At 46.8% G+C, this 17,083-nt stretch overlaps 1 protein-coding gene across 1 annotated transcript in view; it reads left to right on the top strand.

Annotated features, from left to right (window-relative positions):
* Positions 1–697: 697 nt before the first annotated feature.
* The window catches only part of TMEM255A (transmembrane protein 255A), a 21,862-nt gene continuing 5,476 nt past the window's right edge, over positions 698–17,083 (top strand). The window contains exons 1-7 of the mRNA XM_009864591.1: positions 698–731; positions 791–933; positions 5,289–5,351; positions 10,578–10,667; positions 12,588–12,660; positions 13,551–13,635; positions 16,189–16,348. Of these exons, the coding sequence (XP_009862893.1) occupies positions 698–731; positions 791–933; positions 5,289–5,351; positions 10,578–10,667; positions 12,588–12,660; positions 13,551–13,635; positions 16,189–16,348 (648 nt within the window). The remainder of the gene's footprint in view (positions 732–790; positions 934–5,288; positions 5,352–10,577; positions 10,668–12,587; positions 12,661–13,550; positions 13,636–16,188; positions 16,349–17,083) is intronic.

Raw genomic sequence — 17,083 nt, 5'->3', positions numbered from 1 at the left:
GGTTATGTCTGCATAATGTATGAAGTATAATTAAAAGGATTGTTCCATAAAGTGATGTAAAGATGGCAGAGCATGCGCTGCACAAGTGCAGCGGAAGGATGCTGCCGAGCGTAATGCCACAGCCAGATTTCCTCTTGGCTGATGGAATCACTGTTTTATATTTATGCTCGTTTGCGAGCTCTATAAATATATAAAAGAAAAAAAACATAATCAGGCAGCTGTGGGTGAGTTTTTTCAATTCACAAATTCATTATTCGAGCACCTAAAAATAACTTGGTCCTTGCTGAAAGCAGAGGATGATACTACAGGAGGAGAAGTGGCTGTTAGTGATGATGTCTCATTTAAATGGAAAAATGTGGATGCTTTAAGATAAGGTAAGATTTCCCCCCCAAAACAGTGGCATATCATTGTGGTTATTTAGCTTGATGTGAGTAGACAGATCAGAAAATATATAAGTGCCTAATGGTAATATTTCTCATTAGCTCAGTTGCCCCAGGCTGGAGGCGCTGTGAGGTTCTCATGTATCCAAGTAAGCTTTGCAGAAGTTATAATTCCTGAGGCTGTCTTCATCTGCGTCAGAGCAATGATAAGGGAACGTGAAATCGGATGCCCTAGTATCGCTTGACAGTGTTAGTGAAGGTGAAAAGTGACGGCCAAACGAAAAAATACTCTCAAGTTAGAAGAAGGAAAATTCACCATGATGCGATTGGTGGTGGGAGGAGAAATTTGTGGTACCGTGACTGTCCTCAAGATGGAATCAGCAAATTCTGTTGTGTATGTGTGTTTTTAGGGTCGTTCAATAGAAGAAAAAGAAATTCCCTCTACGTAACTGTGACTCTCCTCATTGTGTCAGTATTAATTCTAACGGTGGGCCTAGCTGCTACAACAAGAACCCAAAATGTGACTGTTGGAGGTTATTACCCAGGGGTTATTGTAAGTATAGAACTCCTAGGTAGGTCTAGAAAACTTATTGCCTACAAAGTCCCTTGTAATGCTGCAAATGTTATAAAGGATGATCTTGGCCTGAATATTATGCTTAGCTACTTCATTGCCATTTGATTCATTTGTTTTATTATTATTATTTTGCACCTGCTGCTCATTCCCATGCAAAAATCCCATCCAAGTGGCAGCTTCCTCTGAGCTTAGGTAATAACACGCTTTTGAGCTAATGGTGAGACAGATGAATAGGTCTTATGTCAGTCAAAGCAACCTTAGAAATTCTCTGTTTGCGTACATCACATTAACCCCAGGCAGAAGAAGGGCAAAGAAGGACTGTAGGTGCCAAGAATAGTTGAGAGACCAGGTCTTGAAATACTGTTCATGTGAGCTTGCGGTCATGAGGTTCACTGGCAAAAAGTGTTTAACGATTCAGAGTCCCTGAATGAGGAGAAGCACGTTGGCAATAGCTGTGGCAGCTTGCCAGGGGAGTGTGCACATCAAAGCAGCTGGCACATCCATTTCTTCTTTTTTGTTATCAATAGATGAAAATGGGAAAGGACAATCTTGTAGCTTCAAATGGCTCAATTTAGAGAAGACGATCGGTGCCCAGTGTTCTTGCCAGCAGATGCATAACCTCCTGCAGAAGCATAGGGGGCAAGTACATCATGCCCTCCCAGCATGAGCAGAGGTCTAACAGGAGCTGGAAAGCAAGTCCTGTATGTGTCTGAGATGCTCAGAAAGAAGCACAGAAAAGGTCGAGCTGCAGCCAATTTCAGTGCCTCAGGGGGCTGAGCGTGACAGCAACCCCCCAGCTAGAGACTCCTGGTGTGACGGCTGTGGAGTGCCGTGCATTTAGGTTGGGAGCCCAAAGATGGGGACTTAAAGCCAGCCCAGATAAGTAGGTGGAGACTTGTTCTTGCCTTATTGTGGTTTGGTTTATTTGCCACAGATTGCTGACGTCAGGGAGGTTTATACATCTCTGTGGACAAGCTCTTCTATGGCTGAAGAAGGCCCCTGAACTCCGATGTTTAGGCCTTTTAAAGAGAAGTATAGAAGGAAGGTGTTAAGAAAGGTGACAGGCTGGCTTCCTACGCTCTGTCAGCCCAAGTTGAGCCTCGTGCTTTAAGCAGGTCCTGCAGGCTGATGCAGGTGGGTAGAGTTTGTTGTTCATGTCCCCCTGACATCTCCTGTGCTATTTATGCTTCAGGAACGTCAGCATTGCTTACACTTCTGTAATGCTCAGTCTACTCAAGGAATTAATGAATTCCTGAACTTGGGAAGGGCATTGGGTAACCTTATTCAGATGCACCCTAGCAGTCTGTGTTTGTCACCACATTACCTCTCTTAGTTCATTACTTTGCTGTGTGGAAATGTGTGACAGCCTCGCCTGTGTCCCTGCACAGGAAAACATTTCAGTATGCTGCTGGATGTTTCAGCAGATGCTTAAAATAGCTGATGTTTTGTAACAAGCTGGGATTTCTCCCTTTACTGTGGAAAAAGGGCTTGCTGTGGTGGCTGAGTGAGTTGTCCCCAAGCGGGTGGCTTCCACAGCCCTGAAGAGGCAGCTCCCTGCAAGTCTTGTCATCCAGACCTTCACACAAATGTCAAGCATCTCCATCAGGGGTTTCTGTGTACTCTTAATGGTGCACCAGCAATAGTCATGCCCCGAGTGCCCTGTACTGGTAAGGAGAAGATAGAGCCAGAAGTCTTTTCGTGTGTTGGCTGGCTTCTTCATGTGTGGACCAGATCACTGGATGGGAATCATCTCATGGAACATCAGATGTCTCATCGCTGTCATGCCTAATGCACTATTCTTTTCTCTTTTATCCCGTGTGTCCTGGGCAAGCCCCTCTTGTGCAAGGAGGAAACATGCAAAGAAGTAGCTGTCTGAGGCAGCAGATCGTCTTCCCAGGCCTCCTGAAGAAGGACAGAACCGGGCACTGGAGACTTTCCTTTCATCAGTGAGATTTTGTTTGGTTGGAGTTTTTTGGTTTTGGTGTTTTGGTTTTTTTTCCCTAACAGTGCAGTTCCTCATTGACACAACTGGATGAGCTGAAGCAGAGGGTGCCACAACATGACCTGTGGCCAGGCTGCCTTCACCCTCCTCCTGTGACCACTGACACCCTCACAACTACATCTGTGAACACCCTGGCTGTGCCTCTATACGAAATAGCTTTGCATGCGGCTGGATGAGTGACCTGAGCCCGGGGAGCCCCGACTGTGACAGTGATGCTCAGCGGGCAAGAGAAACGATCAGATGCAGAGGGCAAGCACCCCTACAGAAGTGAGGCTCTGTGAGATACATGTGTTGTCTCCCAGTTATATCAGCTTTCAGCATCTGTGTAAATGACTGACTCCTCTTAGGCTCTGAGTAGCAAATGTCTTCTGTAACGGTTCCTTGTCAAGCACATTGGCCTGGGGCTTTACGTTAGAAAAGCACATTCCTTTTGTGTCCTGTCCTCTTGTCAGACAGACATCCCTGGGGATCATATCCACCAGCAAATAAGTGATGCAGTTGATGCACATTAATAAGATCCCTTTGTCCCATCTGCAGAAGAACAAGTAGTTTTCCCATTAATTAGAATCCGTTGATTTATTTTGTCTTCACCTGATGTACAGCCTTGCTCTAATTTCTTCTTTTTGAACTGTATTAAAATTATCTAAAGTATTTCACCTTTCGACTTGAGGCAGCTCTGAAAGGTGACACAGATATTTCCCTCACATGTGTTGGATCAAGCTCAAAGGGCATATCTTTTTCTTAAGCATTTGCCTTAGATTTGCTTTGCCACACAGCTTTCTTGTTGCTGAACATCACCAGACTGAAAATAATGCCTGGATCTCCCAAGTTTTGGGCTTGGAATCAAGCTGTAAAACTCCTGTTTTTTGAGGAAGGTTGTTGCTTGCCCAAGCTGAGCGAAATATTAAGCCCAGGAGCACAGTTTGGGACAGTTCAGCGGTGCCCCTGGCTCTCTGCTCTGCCTGCCTCCTGCCCCACTGTTAAGCACCACTTGACTTTGTTCCTGCGCTTCCCACCATGGTCGTTTGTCCCTAGCATGGCGACAACGGTCTCCCAAGAGCTCAGAGTGGAAGGCAGGCAGCTGCGAAGCGGCAGCCTGACCAGCTGCTCTCTTTATTCCCAGCCCTTGCTGCCCGCATCACTGCACCGAAGGCTCCTGGGCTTTAGCAGAGTGAGGGAAGATTCAAGCCTGACTTGTCATCATGTTTGCGTCTGCTAATCTCTGCACATGCCTCTGCTTGTTAGTATAGATTTATTAAACCTTTGTTTTCTCTTCCTGGATCTTAAAATATCGATTCCAGGTTAGTTGACTCGTTCTTGAATCACTGCAGCTTCTCTTGTGTCTTATTCTGCTCCCTGAGGAGCTGCCCAGCTCTTTGGCATTCTCACCCGGGTCTTCACTGCCCCTTTAGTCTATTGACTGGATTTGAACCTGTTTAATATGACCAGTCCATCTGTAGGACTTTTCCAGTGATTCTCATTTTACCCATAGAAGTGGAGCTGGATGTGCCAATCAAAGACTCTCCTTGGTGTCACACAGAAGTATTTCTGCATCTCCCCCTGTAGGCAGTGGTTCCTGGTTGAAGTTGCTATTTCTGGCCAGTCTGAGGTGTGCTCTGTCCTAGAAACTTCTGTTTAGTGTTGCTGAGTAGCAAAGGAGCTGGGAAATTGCACTCCTGGATGACTTAACTGAGCTGAAATAAGAGTGATGTTGTTAGTTATGGCAGCAAGAAAAGATGCTTTTTCTGGAGTCGTTTATTCTGTTGTCTGGGCTGGTGTGAGCCCTTCTGGTAGAAGAACTTGGGTGATGCATCCTTGCCCCTGGAAATGAGGGAGGAGTAGAAGGCAGCAGAAAACTGCCAAATCTTCCTGAGAATAATTCTCCCTTAACTTCATACTTCATATCAGGAAGCTCTCAGAGTTGAAGTCGCAGGTGATTGCTCACACCCTTGGTGAGGTTACAAAAGCCTGGTCCTGCAGATGCTAGTGACATGGTCCTGCTAGGTTTGCATCTGAAGGCTCCTGAGTGTTGGCAGGGTTGTTGCAAGACAGCAGTGCATATCCTCATCCACCAGCCATTTCTCAGCATCACTGTGGAGGGGGTGGAATTCAGAACTCATCCTTTTGGTTTCTACACATGCTTTTAGTGTCATGTAAGGGATACACTTGATAGTTTCTGCTAGTGAAAGACTCCACTGATTCCTTGCTGAAGGAAGAGTGCTCGCACATCTGCAGTATGTTCTTTTGCTGCTTCTGGATTTGTGTTCTGTCTGTATGTAAAATATGTTGGATATTGTCCTGATCTAAATGCTAACAGTATGTTGTTTTCCAGCTTGGTTTTGGGTCATTTCTTGGAATAATTGGATCCAACTTGATAGAAAACAAAAGGCAAATGGTAAGTTCATTATAACAATTTCTTTTTAGAAAATTACAGTAACTCAAATGTTTTATTTAGAGGAGCATTATTGGTTTTCCTAGCTCTTCCAGGGTGATGTTGCATACCTATTGAGAATGGGAAATGGTTTCTGGAAGCCCAGGAGAACAAGACTGTAAACGCTGATATTTTAAAATTTAATCAAAAAAATGCTCAAGGATGCACAAAGTGACTATACACACTCTCATTGAACTCAGTGGGATTTTTTTGAAAGGGCTTGAAGTTGAGTGTTTGGAATTTTCAGGACAGTCAGTACATCACAGACTCATGCCCAACACTTTTTCTATTGAGCTATCACAGCATGTGGTACATAATATGGCAAATAAACATAATACATTTATCTTAAATCTTTTAAAATAAATTCTTAGAGGTGTGGGGCTGTGCAAAAATTGGTTTTGGCCACTTTCTGTTCTAAGCAAAGGATAGAGATGAAGATTGAGCAGGTGGTGTGACAGCCAGCCTAGAGACCGGAGGTGAAAGCACTTAGAGGGCCCAGAAAAAAGTCTTTCCTGAGGACTGGAGTGCTCAGAGCTCTCTGCTCTAGATACAGCTAGAGAATAAGTCACTCAGGGCATCAGAATGATCAAAAGCATAAAGACTGGTGTAATTGAAAAGCAACCAACTTCTCCAGTGTTGCTGTTCAACAGGCGTGTTGCCAGTCCTTGTTTCCAAACACCTCTTCAAGTAGGAAGGAAAACCAAGAAACTTTGCAAGCAATTGGCGACCTGAGAAGCACAGAAGACGCTGACTAGACCAGATATGTGAACCATAGCATGTTGTAGTTCTCTCCTTGCTCTACAAGGAGGTTTTTGTGTGCTGCGGCTGGGAAGCCGCTGGCGTGACAGGTCTCTGGTGTCCCATCCCATGGGAGCAGCGTTCAGAAGAGGGCAGGTGGGCAGTGACCATGCAGATAGCCCAGAGCAGATGAGACCAGCACTGCTGATACAATATGATCACAACTGAGCTGGGGTTGGGAGGGGTCTCCCTGTGCAGTGGCGTCAGAGCTGGCCTGAATTGCACCCTCTGGCAAGTGCAGGAGACTTGGGTGGCCTTGGGTGGGTCTCTGATGGCTCCTAAACATGGCTTGCAGATGCTGTTTCACAAACCCCTCATCTTCTTGCCTGTGCCTGCAGGTACAGGCTGTCATGCTTGGAGATGTCAGTAATGGGGATTAGGGCAGGGGGAACTCTTTTCAGGAAATTTAGCAAAAGGTGTATGTAGAGAGATGAAAAGAATTTGGTACCTGATGCTGTTCAGGCAGGCTGTCAAGCTCAATCTTCCTCAGCCTGTTCTCTCTGCTGGCTGCATGTGGCTGGCTAGAGGTGGCGTGTGGGGCGGTACAGGCCAGCTCTGCTTGGCTCTCCTGAGCGAGCAGCTGCAATCCCCATCCCTGTGCTCCGGCAGCAAGAGCCCTTCCTTGTATGAGATTGCACAGGAGCCAAGGAGGGATTGTGTGGTCCCTCCAGCCTCTCCCACTGGCCCATGGCTAAGGCATGTTTGCCAAGCTGCAGAGGGAGTGGGGGGAAATTCCTGCTTGTCCTAATCCAGAGGCTGGGCTGCCTTGCCCTTGGCTTTGCAAGTAGTGTGCTCCCTGCAGAGCAGGAGGGAAAGGGTGAGGCAGGCCCTGTAGGAAAGGAAAACTGCCTTTCCCACAGCTGCACAGGGTGCAGGGGAGGTGATTTTCCCAGTAGATATTTTTTATTGTTTTCACGCTGGCTCTGCAAGAGCAGCATGTCCTATTCTTTCTATCCTAGCAGGGTTTCCAAGCCTCTTGCTCATCATTTAGCATCATGTTAAGGTCTGGCTGAGCAGTGACCATGTTATGCCAGTCCTGTGTTCTGCACAGGAGGGCCATGAGTCACAGTGTGGCTCTGACTTGTTTGTTTATTCTGAAGAGCCCTGGGTAGCCCGGCTTTATTCTTCTCATCTCTCTATGGTTTTGTGTCCTAAAAAGCACACATGACCCAGCTTTGCAGGGATTGCGTCACTGCTGCCTCGGTTGGCAGCAAGCGTGTCTCTGCCCTGACCAGAGAGAGAACATGCAGTAGCTATCACTTACTGTCCCCATGCCTTAGTCACATCTCCTACTCGCCCAAGAGCACTTTACTGTGGCAGCTTTGACCTTTACATGTTTCCGTAATACCACTGGCAGTGCAGGATTTATGTTTTTTTGTATTTCCTGTGAACTTCCCCTGTGTCCTAGTTTGCCAAAAGGCAATCTCGGTGTTGCTTGTTACATGTTGCTCCTCAATGAAGGCAGGAAGAGCTAAAAGCAGCCTCTGCTGCCGTGTTCTTGTGCGTGTTTCTGCCCGTAAGCTGACTGGGGAGTCAAGCAAGCCAGCGTGGCTGGCGGAGAGAGCCAGCCTGAAGCAGCACTCCTCGATTCTCTCCAGCCTGCTGACAGGAATAGCCCTCTGATTTTCCACACCCAAGCGTATTGGCTTCTGTGCCATGCGTCTGCACATCCCACTTGACAAAGTAAAGGAGAGCTTTGGTCCACATGGGAAGAGTCAGGTGCCACCTGCCTCCAGTGCTGCCAGCAACTGCAGCTTACACCCAGGCTGCCCGATCAGCAGTTCATGTGCCTTTGTGACAGGCATGGCTGCCATGAAAAAGTAACGACCAACAGCTTTGCAGTCCATGTGTCGCTGGACAGTGGCCTAAAGGGAACTGCAGCCCAGGACACTCCTCATTCATGGTTTTTGCACTGTTTGAACGCAGTTTGTCTTTTCTGAACTGAACGTGGCTCGGCGGGGCTCACTTTGGCAGGAGTTAGATGAGCAAAGATCAGTCGATCAATCATTAATATCACATGGCTCTTGGCAGGGACTTCTGCTTGCTACAGTAACAGTATTTTCAATCCCAAATCAGTTAAAAACCATGGGATTTTAAAAATGAATTTGTATAGTTGTATTTGCTGTTCGATTTTTCTTTATAACAAATTTTCAGTGTTTGGTTTTCAGGCTTTTTCCAGCTTAGAGAGAGGAAATTGTAAATAAAGTGAGCAAATCCGTTTCTAACCAGATCCTTATATCCTAGTAGGGCTGTTATGAATGTATCATCACTAACTTGTATTATTTTGCATAACCATATTGGCAGCTCCTATGCACAAGCAAGCATGACTGACAAATACCTCAATTGTATATTTTTAGTGTTTAACTCGCTTCCCGTCTCCAAGGGTCCTGATATTTAGAGGGAATATCCTTTTTCATGTAGGCATGAAACAAAGGATGATACAGAAAAAACTAAACTTGCTACAAGATATCCTAAACTACAGAACCGATTTCTTCCACTGAGACTAAGAAGCTGTGCCTTCTCCCTTGTGTAGCTTCCCTGGTTGTTCAGAGCGGACAGGAACAGGGCCCCAGCCTAGGGCCTGCTCATGGAAAACTTGTCACCTGCTGCCATCTGCAAGTACATTCTGGCACAGCATCTAATATTCCAGTAACAGGTTGTTATTAGTGACCATGTCTTGTTTGTGTGGTCACTGGGTTTATTTCACAGTCTGCTCTATCTGCTGCTGCAGTGTTTGTTTGCTTTTTTGCGGTAGGATAGTGTTCTCTTGAGAACTTGCCTCATCTAGAAAACCATCGTATTTTCCCTCATTTTGAAGCTAACTGGGGTAAGCAGTTGTACAGGGGCCATTTCCACTGTCCCAAGTGAGCCCTCCTGCATCTCCATTAATTGCTCAATCTGACCTGATCTGCGCATGGACGTTGCTGGAGAAAGGTCTGTTTCCATTGAGGGAGGTTTAGGTAAAAACAGTGCAATCAACTTAAAATTCCTGGGATACTTTACAAATACATGTAGGATCCTTCTAACTTGTGTTTGTCAAGGGGTTTGACTTGTGTTTCTGAGAACTGGATCTTTGTGCAGAGGCAGGAACTAAGATTTTTGAGCAAACCTAACACCTGGAGCTTTAAAATGAACATCTCCGTGGCAGGAGACCTGAGATGTCTGTGAGTGCTGGCCAAGCTAACTGCTGTTTTTGTATTTGTGCTGTTAGTGATTTTTGCTATTGCTCAGAGAGTCATCTTTGTCCTTGTGGAGAAACAGTTTTTAAGAGCTGTCAGCGACCAAGACTTGAAGGCTGTGATCACTGGAGTGGAAAACCGCCAGGGAAAAACCCAGTAAAGCTTTCAGTTCTTTAAATGGAAATACTGCCGTTACCCAAGTGATGTCTTTGTGAACCTGTCTGTTTGAATGCCCTCCCTCCACTGCCCTGTTGGTATCTCTGACATATTCTGGCGAGGAGGATTGGTACTGGGACCTCTGTGTGTGATGAGCTGGTCTGGAGCCACTGGCAGCACCTTGAGACCCAGGAGAGGGGTGGTGTTGGCTCTCATACATGGTTCCCCAGGCACCTTGGCAGAGGTGGGTTTTAAAGGGGCATGGTGGGAGTAGAGCCGTTGTTTCTCGTATCTGGATTGGGGTTTGAGTATTTCTCGTTTACCTTCTGAATGCTTTCACCCTAATATTAAGAATGGGCAGGATGGGGCCAGTGGAAGAGTATCAGACCTATCTGACTTCCCTCCTTGAGCTGAAAGTGGACATCTCTGCTTGCAGCTCCCCCAAGATGGGGGGTGGTCCCAGGAGCTGTGCTCCCACACAGCCTGGCCCTGAGGAGCCCAGCCAGGCTGCTGGGAGGGTGTACACCACCAGTGGTGAGGGCTGGTCACCTGCCTTCTGACCTCATGGCTTTGTGCTTATGCCTGCATGAAAGCATTGCTCCCTGAAGGCGCAATCCCACCAGAGAGGTTCACGTACAGCAGTGTCCTTGCACCCTGGGAAGTGTTCACAGGAGCAGCTCCAGGATGGGGAAAGGAGAAAGGCCCTCCTGTCTCTCCAGGGAAGAGTTAAGGACAGCAGCAGCGAGGAGAGGAGGTGTATCTTCAGCCTAAGTTTAGCACTTTGGAGTCATGGGAGAACTTGCTTTACAATACGCAGTCCCCAGAGAACCAGTCTGGCACAGGAGCACTGCTCCTGCCTCCTTGCAGGAGCTGACACTCTCTTGTGAGACGCATCCCATTGCCTTCAATGAGACCGGTCTGTGCAGCCTGGGCAAACATTTGGGTCATTGATTGCTTGAGGGCTTACTGATTGTGGTTTATGTGTCCTGCTGGAGAGGGCACAAAACGCTTGGTTGTGGAGAGGCAGATGATACTTTGCTTTGTTTTCCTTTCTCAGCTGGTTGCATCGATCGTCTTCATCAGCTTTGGTGTCATTGCTGCGTTCTGCTGTGCCATAGTAGACGGTGTCTTTGCTGCCAGACACATAGTAAGTGCTTCTAGGAAAACACAGGTCTTGCAATGCTTTTGCTCTAGGAAAACAAGGAATGGTGTCCATAATCCTCTATCAGGCCACATCAAACCCTGTGAATATATGTCATGTGCTGAATCCTGTTTTAAATCATAAACTTAAGGAAAATGTATTTAAAAATATTTTTGCATTAGCAGCAAGCAGGAGCTATTTTTTTTTAATTAGCAGCAAGCATCTTAAAGCTCTGCTTTAGTTTTTTTGTGTATGCTTTCTGCGTTTACTGAGTCTCAGAACTGTAAGATTTTGCTAAGGAACAGTTAACAGTTATTGCTAAGGGACAATGTATGAGCAGTAACATGTATTGTACTTTAAATATTAGCAGAAGTAGTTATTAATGCTGATTGAACTGCTGGATGTTGTAGTAGGGTGAAGCAATTTGATACAAAGTTCATTAAAGTGTTACAGTATAGACAGGAAGCGCTAGCAGTAGGTTTTCAGTTTCCATTTGGTGAGTTAAAAAATACGAGCTACTGCTGGCATGAACAATCACTAGTAAAACAGAATGTGCAAAAGAGTCAGTTATTAGTGTTGAAATGAAAAAACACAATTCCATTTCAACTTTTTTCATTGAAACTTAAAACTGCAAACAGATTTTTGTCCTGCAGCTTGGTAGTTTGATGACTTTTTTTGAAATTTTTGATAAAATTGAATTAAAAAGGCAGTTTGGGGGCCTATTTGTGATCAGAATGGAAAGGAGTTTCAGAAGGTCAGAATTACGCTGAAGTGGAAACTCCTCACATCAGCTGGCTCGTTACTCTCCTTGTCAAGCTGTCTCCCCTTTCCTGCCCCTGAGCATCCCAATGATAGGAAGACAGCAGGACAGCAAGACTTGCTGACGGAGGGAAGGGCAGCTCCACTCAGCTGCGTGGTAGGTCTCCATCTTTCTGGATGCAACCAGCAAGTCTTGGCCATCTCTGATTCTCCTTGCAAGGGCATGTGAAGCATTACTTTTGATAAAAAAGGTGAAGCTCATTCTGCTCTGGTCCTGGCCGTGTGCATCTGAGCCCCACAGACTTGCTCTGGGATTTTTAGGTGCTGACCTCATGGGTTGGGTGCTGACATGATCTGGCACCTCCTCCTGGCTGGCCCCGGGGATGTCTGCGTGTCTGAGAAAGCCAGAGCTGAGCAGCTGGGATGTCGAGGGCTCTGGTTTCTGCCTCTTGATGAACGAACGTGCTTTTGGCCTTGCTTCCTCCCTTAACAGTCCAAAAACGTCATCGTCCTGCTGGAGACGTGCTCCTGCCACGCTAGCACATGGCGTTCCCCTGTCACCTGCTGCTGCCCGGCCACCCCAAGCTTTGGATTGGATGCCCAGAGAGCAAGTCCAGCTGCTTCTGGGAAGGGCTCACTGCTGAGGATACACGTCCAGCATTCCTCCCCTTGAGGTTTTGCCCTGGGGACCAGACTGCCCCAAAGCGAGACATTAATGCACGTCTGCAGGCTGAGCCAAGGGTAATCCTCTGGAGCTTTCCCATGAGTCACTCAAGAACCCAGAAAGATAAATTTGCCAAGAATTTAATGAAAATTTCTTATGATTCAGCATGAAGGACCCTTGGAAACACGTCAGGCAGCCCTGGGACGTGTCTGGGGGGGATGAGGAATGAATCCTTCAGTTTAGGGTGGCTGCCCTCACCCAAACAAGCCTGGCTTAGGAGCCTGCATCTCTCATGCTAGCTGCAACACATACATGCCTCCAAGGACCAGAGTTAAATATCTCCTTGTGGTTAGAGGGGCTGAGGTCTGCCGTGGGGAAGGTGTTGCAGAACAGCCACTGTATTGACGTGCTAATGTGAGAGCAGGATCTCCCTAAAGCCTGGCCCCCTTTTCCCAGATTTTGTTTGTGCTGCCATGCTAAGCCTGGTGCTTTCTCATCTGCAGGATCTGAGGCCGCTGTACGCGGGGCGATGTCAGTACTACTCCAAGAGCACGACCCCACCAGAGGTGAGAGCAGGTTCGGGCCATGGTGTCTCTGTGAAGGGGCTGGCTTCATGGTGCAGGTGGAGGAACCTGCTGCCAGGCTGCTGCTTCAGGGTCCCAGAGGTCTACAAAGCAAGGAGGGAGTGGGAAGCTGGGCCTGGGGCAGGAGCAGGGTGCCAAGAGGACTCGGGGAGTGAATTCCTCCACTCTTGGGATGGCCACGTTAGTGAAGGAGCAGGTGGAGGGTTAAGAGGAGGGTGGTGGGTTAAGAGTTCAGACAGCAGTAATTCCTGTGAATACGAGCAGCATACACCAACCTCTGCATCTCTGCTGTCTGATGTCTTCTCCAAACCAGCCCATTGGGGATGAATGTTCTGCCACATACGTCTTCGGCTGCCTTTGCTGTGCACTGAGAGTCTCTTTGTGATTTCCTCACAAGTTCCAAGTAGTTTTGAATAATTACTGTATTCCACCTGCTCGAGGTGCAAAGTACTACCCAGTGGCATTGGTGGTGACCATTCTCTTTTCAGCCCAAAGAGTGTCCATGTGAGCTTGGATGTTACCACCCACCACAGACACTTAACTGTTCCGAGGTGCTGTGTGGTGAGGAGTGTTAGTTCAGCAAGGCCTTGGCTCCTTGTGGCTGTTGCACAACACCCTTCCTTCGCAGGCACGTGCTTATCTGCGACTTCCCCGTGGTGAAAGGAAACGCTGGTCCGCTCTAGTCTAGTGCGCCTTTATTCTAATATAGCTGTGTACTTTGTAGGAGCTGTGCTGCAAGATAAGGAAAGAAAAATCTGCCTGCGGTTAATCTGGAGATCAGTGCAAAATCTCCATGTAGAGCAGGCCAACTAGCAGCAGAAACTGTTTGGTGATTATGTCCTTCTGTGCTTTTACGTATTTTTTCTGTATTCACACAGGCAGTCTGTCACCCTCAGCGCCGAGCACCCTGCACGCCGAAAATAAAAACCAACACCTGCTTCTGCTGTGACCTGTACAACTGTGGAAAGTAAGCTAAAAATACCATTCCTGGCTGTGGGAGGGATGAGCAGTGGTCATGCTGGTTTGCAGGTGTCTGAAGGGCCAGGATAAGGCAGGAGCAAGGTATCAGTTAATGACAGCTATTGTGGGAAGGGATCTTAAGCTGTGGTTGCTAACCACAAGGACTTTCAGGCAAAAGATAACCAAGTAAAGGCATGTTTGAAATACACTGAAGTCATCCCAGCTACCAGTGGGCACACTCTGGGCCAGCTCAGCTGGAAAAATGAAGAGGGTGAGGGTTTTCCCATGCTTGGTGTCTTTCCCAGTTTTTCCCCTGTTGAGTGTCACTTGTCCTAGCACCTGCTTGTTTGCTGGGTTTTATTTGGATAGAACATGTAAAAACTGGAACACTGTTCTTCCTCCCCTTGTCACTGTTTCATTCACAACCCTACTAACAGGGAGGAAAATTCGCAGGCTGGTGCCACCTGCATGTTCATAAATCAGCGGCCTCTCTATCCAGTGCATATCCTTCGTGGTCACAAGAGGCTGGAAGGTGTACCAGCCCTCTGCAAAGATGAGTCAGGAGGGTGGTTACCAATGGAGAACCCCTGCATAGTGATCACACCGTCATTAGATCTGGCTGCTGTGCCTAAGCCAATTTTAATTTACAGCATGCGCTGCTTATATCATTTGAATTGTCTAATGTGTGTCAGCAAGTAATTAATAAGTTGATTTTTTTGGTGTTGGCTCTTGCCTAAAGCTGTTTCAGGCTTAGCATTTCTCACAGTACTTAGTTGGGCTGGCCCCCACTTAAATAATTGACTGTGGTGGAGGAAGATCTAAAGCTGCTGTTGGGAGAGGGTGGTTCTGTGTGCTAGGAAGAGTAATCCCTGGTCTCTGTAGGACTTTTTTTCTGTAGAAATGACTTCCTTTTGTCAGTTTACAGAACATGATCCTTTTTTACTAGTTACGTGGAGAAGTGACTGGAGTAGAACTTGTAACTTTTTTCTCCCCGCAGTCAGTTTGGTTCAGGGTCTTGCCTCTGACCTATTTTCCCCTCTCTGATCCAAGAGAGCAGTTGTTGCCATCACAGTCTTGCTTAATACCACACACACAAGTGTTCTGCACTGAGGAGGTGCTGGTTCTTCCGGGATCTCAGTAAGAAAGGCACAGGCACCCAAAGCTCGTTAGCCCACATATTACGTAAAGGCTGGAAATTATAGAAAAAGTGACAGCAATCTTGCATCCCTCCTGATTCTGGGAGCTCTGGCTGTGGCAGCACTGGATGATCCCCTTCCTGTTGATAATACATGCTGTACTTATCTGTGCTGGGCTGAATGTTCTTGGTGGTGCAGCGAGGCTCGCTGAGAGCTTTACACTCTCATACATCTCCATGGGAACGAGCTCTTGCAAACAGTACATACAGGTTGTATTGTTAAAGGCAGTCATGGTAGGTGCTCGGGTTATACAGAGGTCATACAGGCTGTTGTTTGGGTTTCTACAGCCTGTGGTTACGCTCTTGCCTTGATTCAAATCCCTGTCTCCTTCTTGCAACGTCTCCTGCAGTGGCCTGCTACAACGAGGTATGGAACAAAGGAGGAGACAGAAATTGAGTAAGGAGGGAAGGAGGGTGGCTCTTGTGAAAGGGGGCAGGTTCCTGCAGGCCTTGCAGAGTCTTCTGGGGAGCTGAGCCTGGACCTCCTGCTTCTTGGCCTTAAATATGAGCCTGTTCTTCCCCATTTCCCGAAAGCCCTTGTGCACGTTGAGCCTAACCCTGTATGTGTGCTGGGAGATAAGTCATTCATAAGCCCTTAGTATTGTTTGTCTCTGATAAATGTTTTATTACGGGGAATTCGCTGTAGCCCACTACATCTGGTAAGCTACACCGAAGGCCAGCCTGTTCCCTCAGGAGAGAAGTCATTACTGGAGAATCCCACACATGAGGCTCCAGCCTACATGTTGCAGGAGCCACTCTTCCCTTTACAAAGTAGTGGCCTGAGTGAATTTGACCACATTTTCTCAGTACCTTAAACAACTTCAAAATGTGAGCAGGAAGACCTCTCGCTGCCAGGGTGCCCGGGTTCCTGCCAGCCCGTGCCGTGCCAAAGGCAGGCAGCTGGAGCAGAGCAGCAGGGTTGGAGGTGCTTTGTGGCCAAGTCCAGCTCTGCTCATCCCACCCAGCTGCTCTGGACACTGCGAGCAGCAGCTGCTGCTCTTCGGGGCACGGACTGATCTCCCTGGGTAGTTACACCACCGGTTTGTACTTGGGAAGCCTCCAGGATCTCTGTGGAGATTTAAGATTAAGAGGCAGATTCAGCCTCAAGGTCGTTTGGGTATTTACAAGCCTGGCAGGACTTGTTTCACAGCAAGTCAAGCCACCTTCTGCTGTTTTCGTGCAGGGGTGCCTTGGATGCCACAAGCGTGGGATCTAGCAGGCTTTAGCCCCACTCCCTCAGTAGTTGGGTCCAGGCTATCATTAAGTTGCAGAATGCATTTTACTGTCCAGCAGGAGTGCTTAGGTTTTATGATGTGTAGTGCATTTTTTTTATCATTATTGTGTGGTTTTTTTCTAATCTAGCAGAGTAGAGATTTCTGGAGGCTACTATGAATACATTGATGTGAGCAGCTGCCAGGACATCATCCACCTTTACCACCTGCTTTGGTCAGCAACGATTCTGAACATAGTGGGGCTGTTCCTAGGGATCATTACAGCAGCAATACTTGGAGGCTTTAAAGACATGGTAAGATGTTACTAATTTCTCTGTGCATTAAACAAAAAAAATCAGGCAAATTGCCTTTTAAAACTAATCATGAAAACAGCTATCAGTATTTCAATGCAAATGATCTATCATCGATACAATCAGGTTGAAAAAAGGTCATGAAATCACTGTGAGGAGAAAGTGGAAATGATTCACTTTTCTGATCTGGTGTCACAACCTGAGCACAATTAGGAAAGAGAAACAGAATTGGGATTGGGAGATTGTATTTTCAAAAGGAACCTTCTCAGAGGTGTTGACAATAACCAAAAAAAGAGAAAAACCAACAAAACTGTCTTAAAAATTATCTTTTTTTTATAGTACTGACTCTTCCACAAGGAAATGTGGTCATTGCCCATCAGTTCTTGATTTTATGGGAGTAGTAGAGTTCTGAGCTTTACAGACTGTTTAAGCAGCTGCGTTAGGCTGAAACTCTGTAGTTTCTTCATGGTGCAGAATATGTGAGAGTGAACTGGGGACCAAAACCAGGTGAAAGATTGCAGACTTCATATAATGAAAAAAATGCTGTTCTGACAACATGAGCTTTGAAATACCGTCACTTACCCAGGCTGCCGGTTACCTTCCGTACTGTTTTGTTCTGCAGAGGACAAATCAATGGGGAGAGCTGAACATTCAGCAGATAAATTTGGTGGGTTTTTTCAGTCTCTTGCAACTCATTTAGACTAATACAAAATGAGCAACCTAGAAAAGAGCATTTGT

This window comes from Apaloderma vittatum, unplaced genomic scaffold (assembly GCF_000703405.1).
Source record: "Apaloderma vittatum isolate BGI_N311 unplaced genomic scaffold, ASM70340v1 scaffold19612, whole genome shotgun sequence".
In the NCBI taxonomy this organism is placed as follows: Eukaryota; Metazoa; Chordata; class Aves; order Trogoniformes; family Trogonidae; genus Apaloderma; species Apaloderma vittatum.
This window is presented reverse-complemented; position numbering and strand designations above follow the sequence as displayed.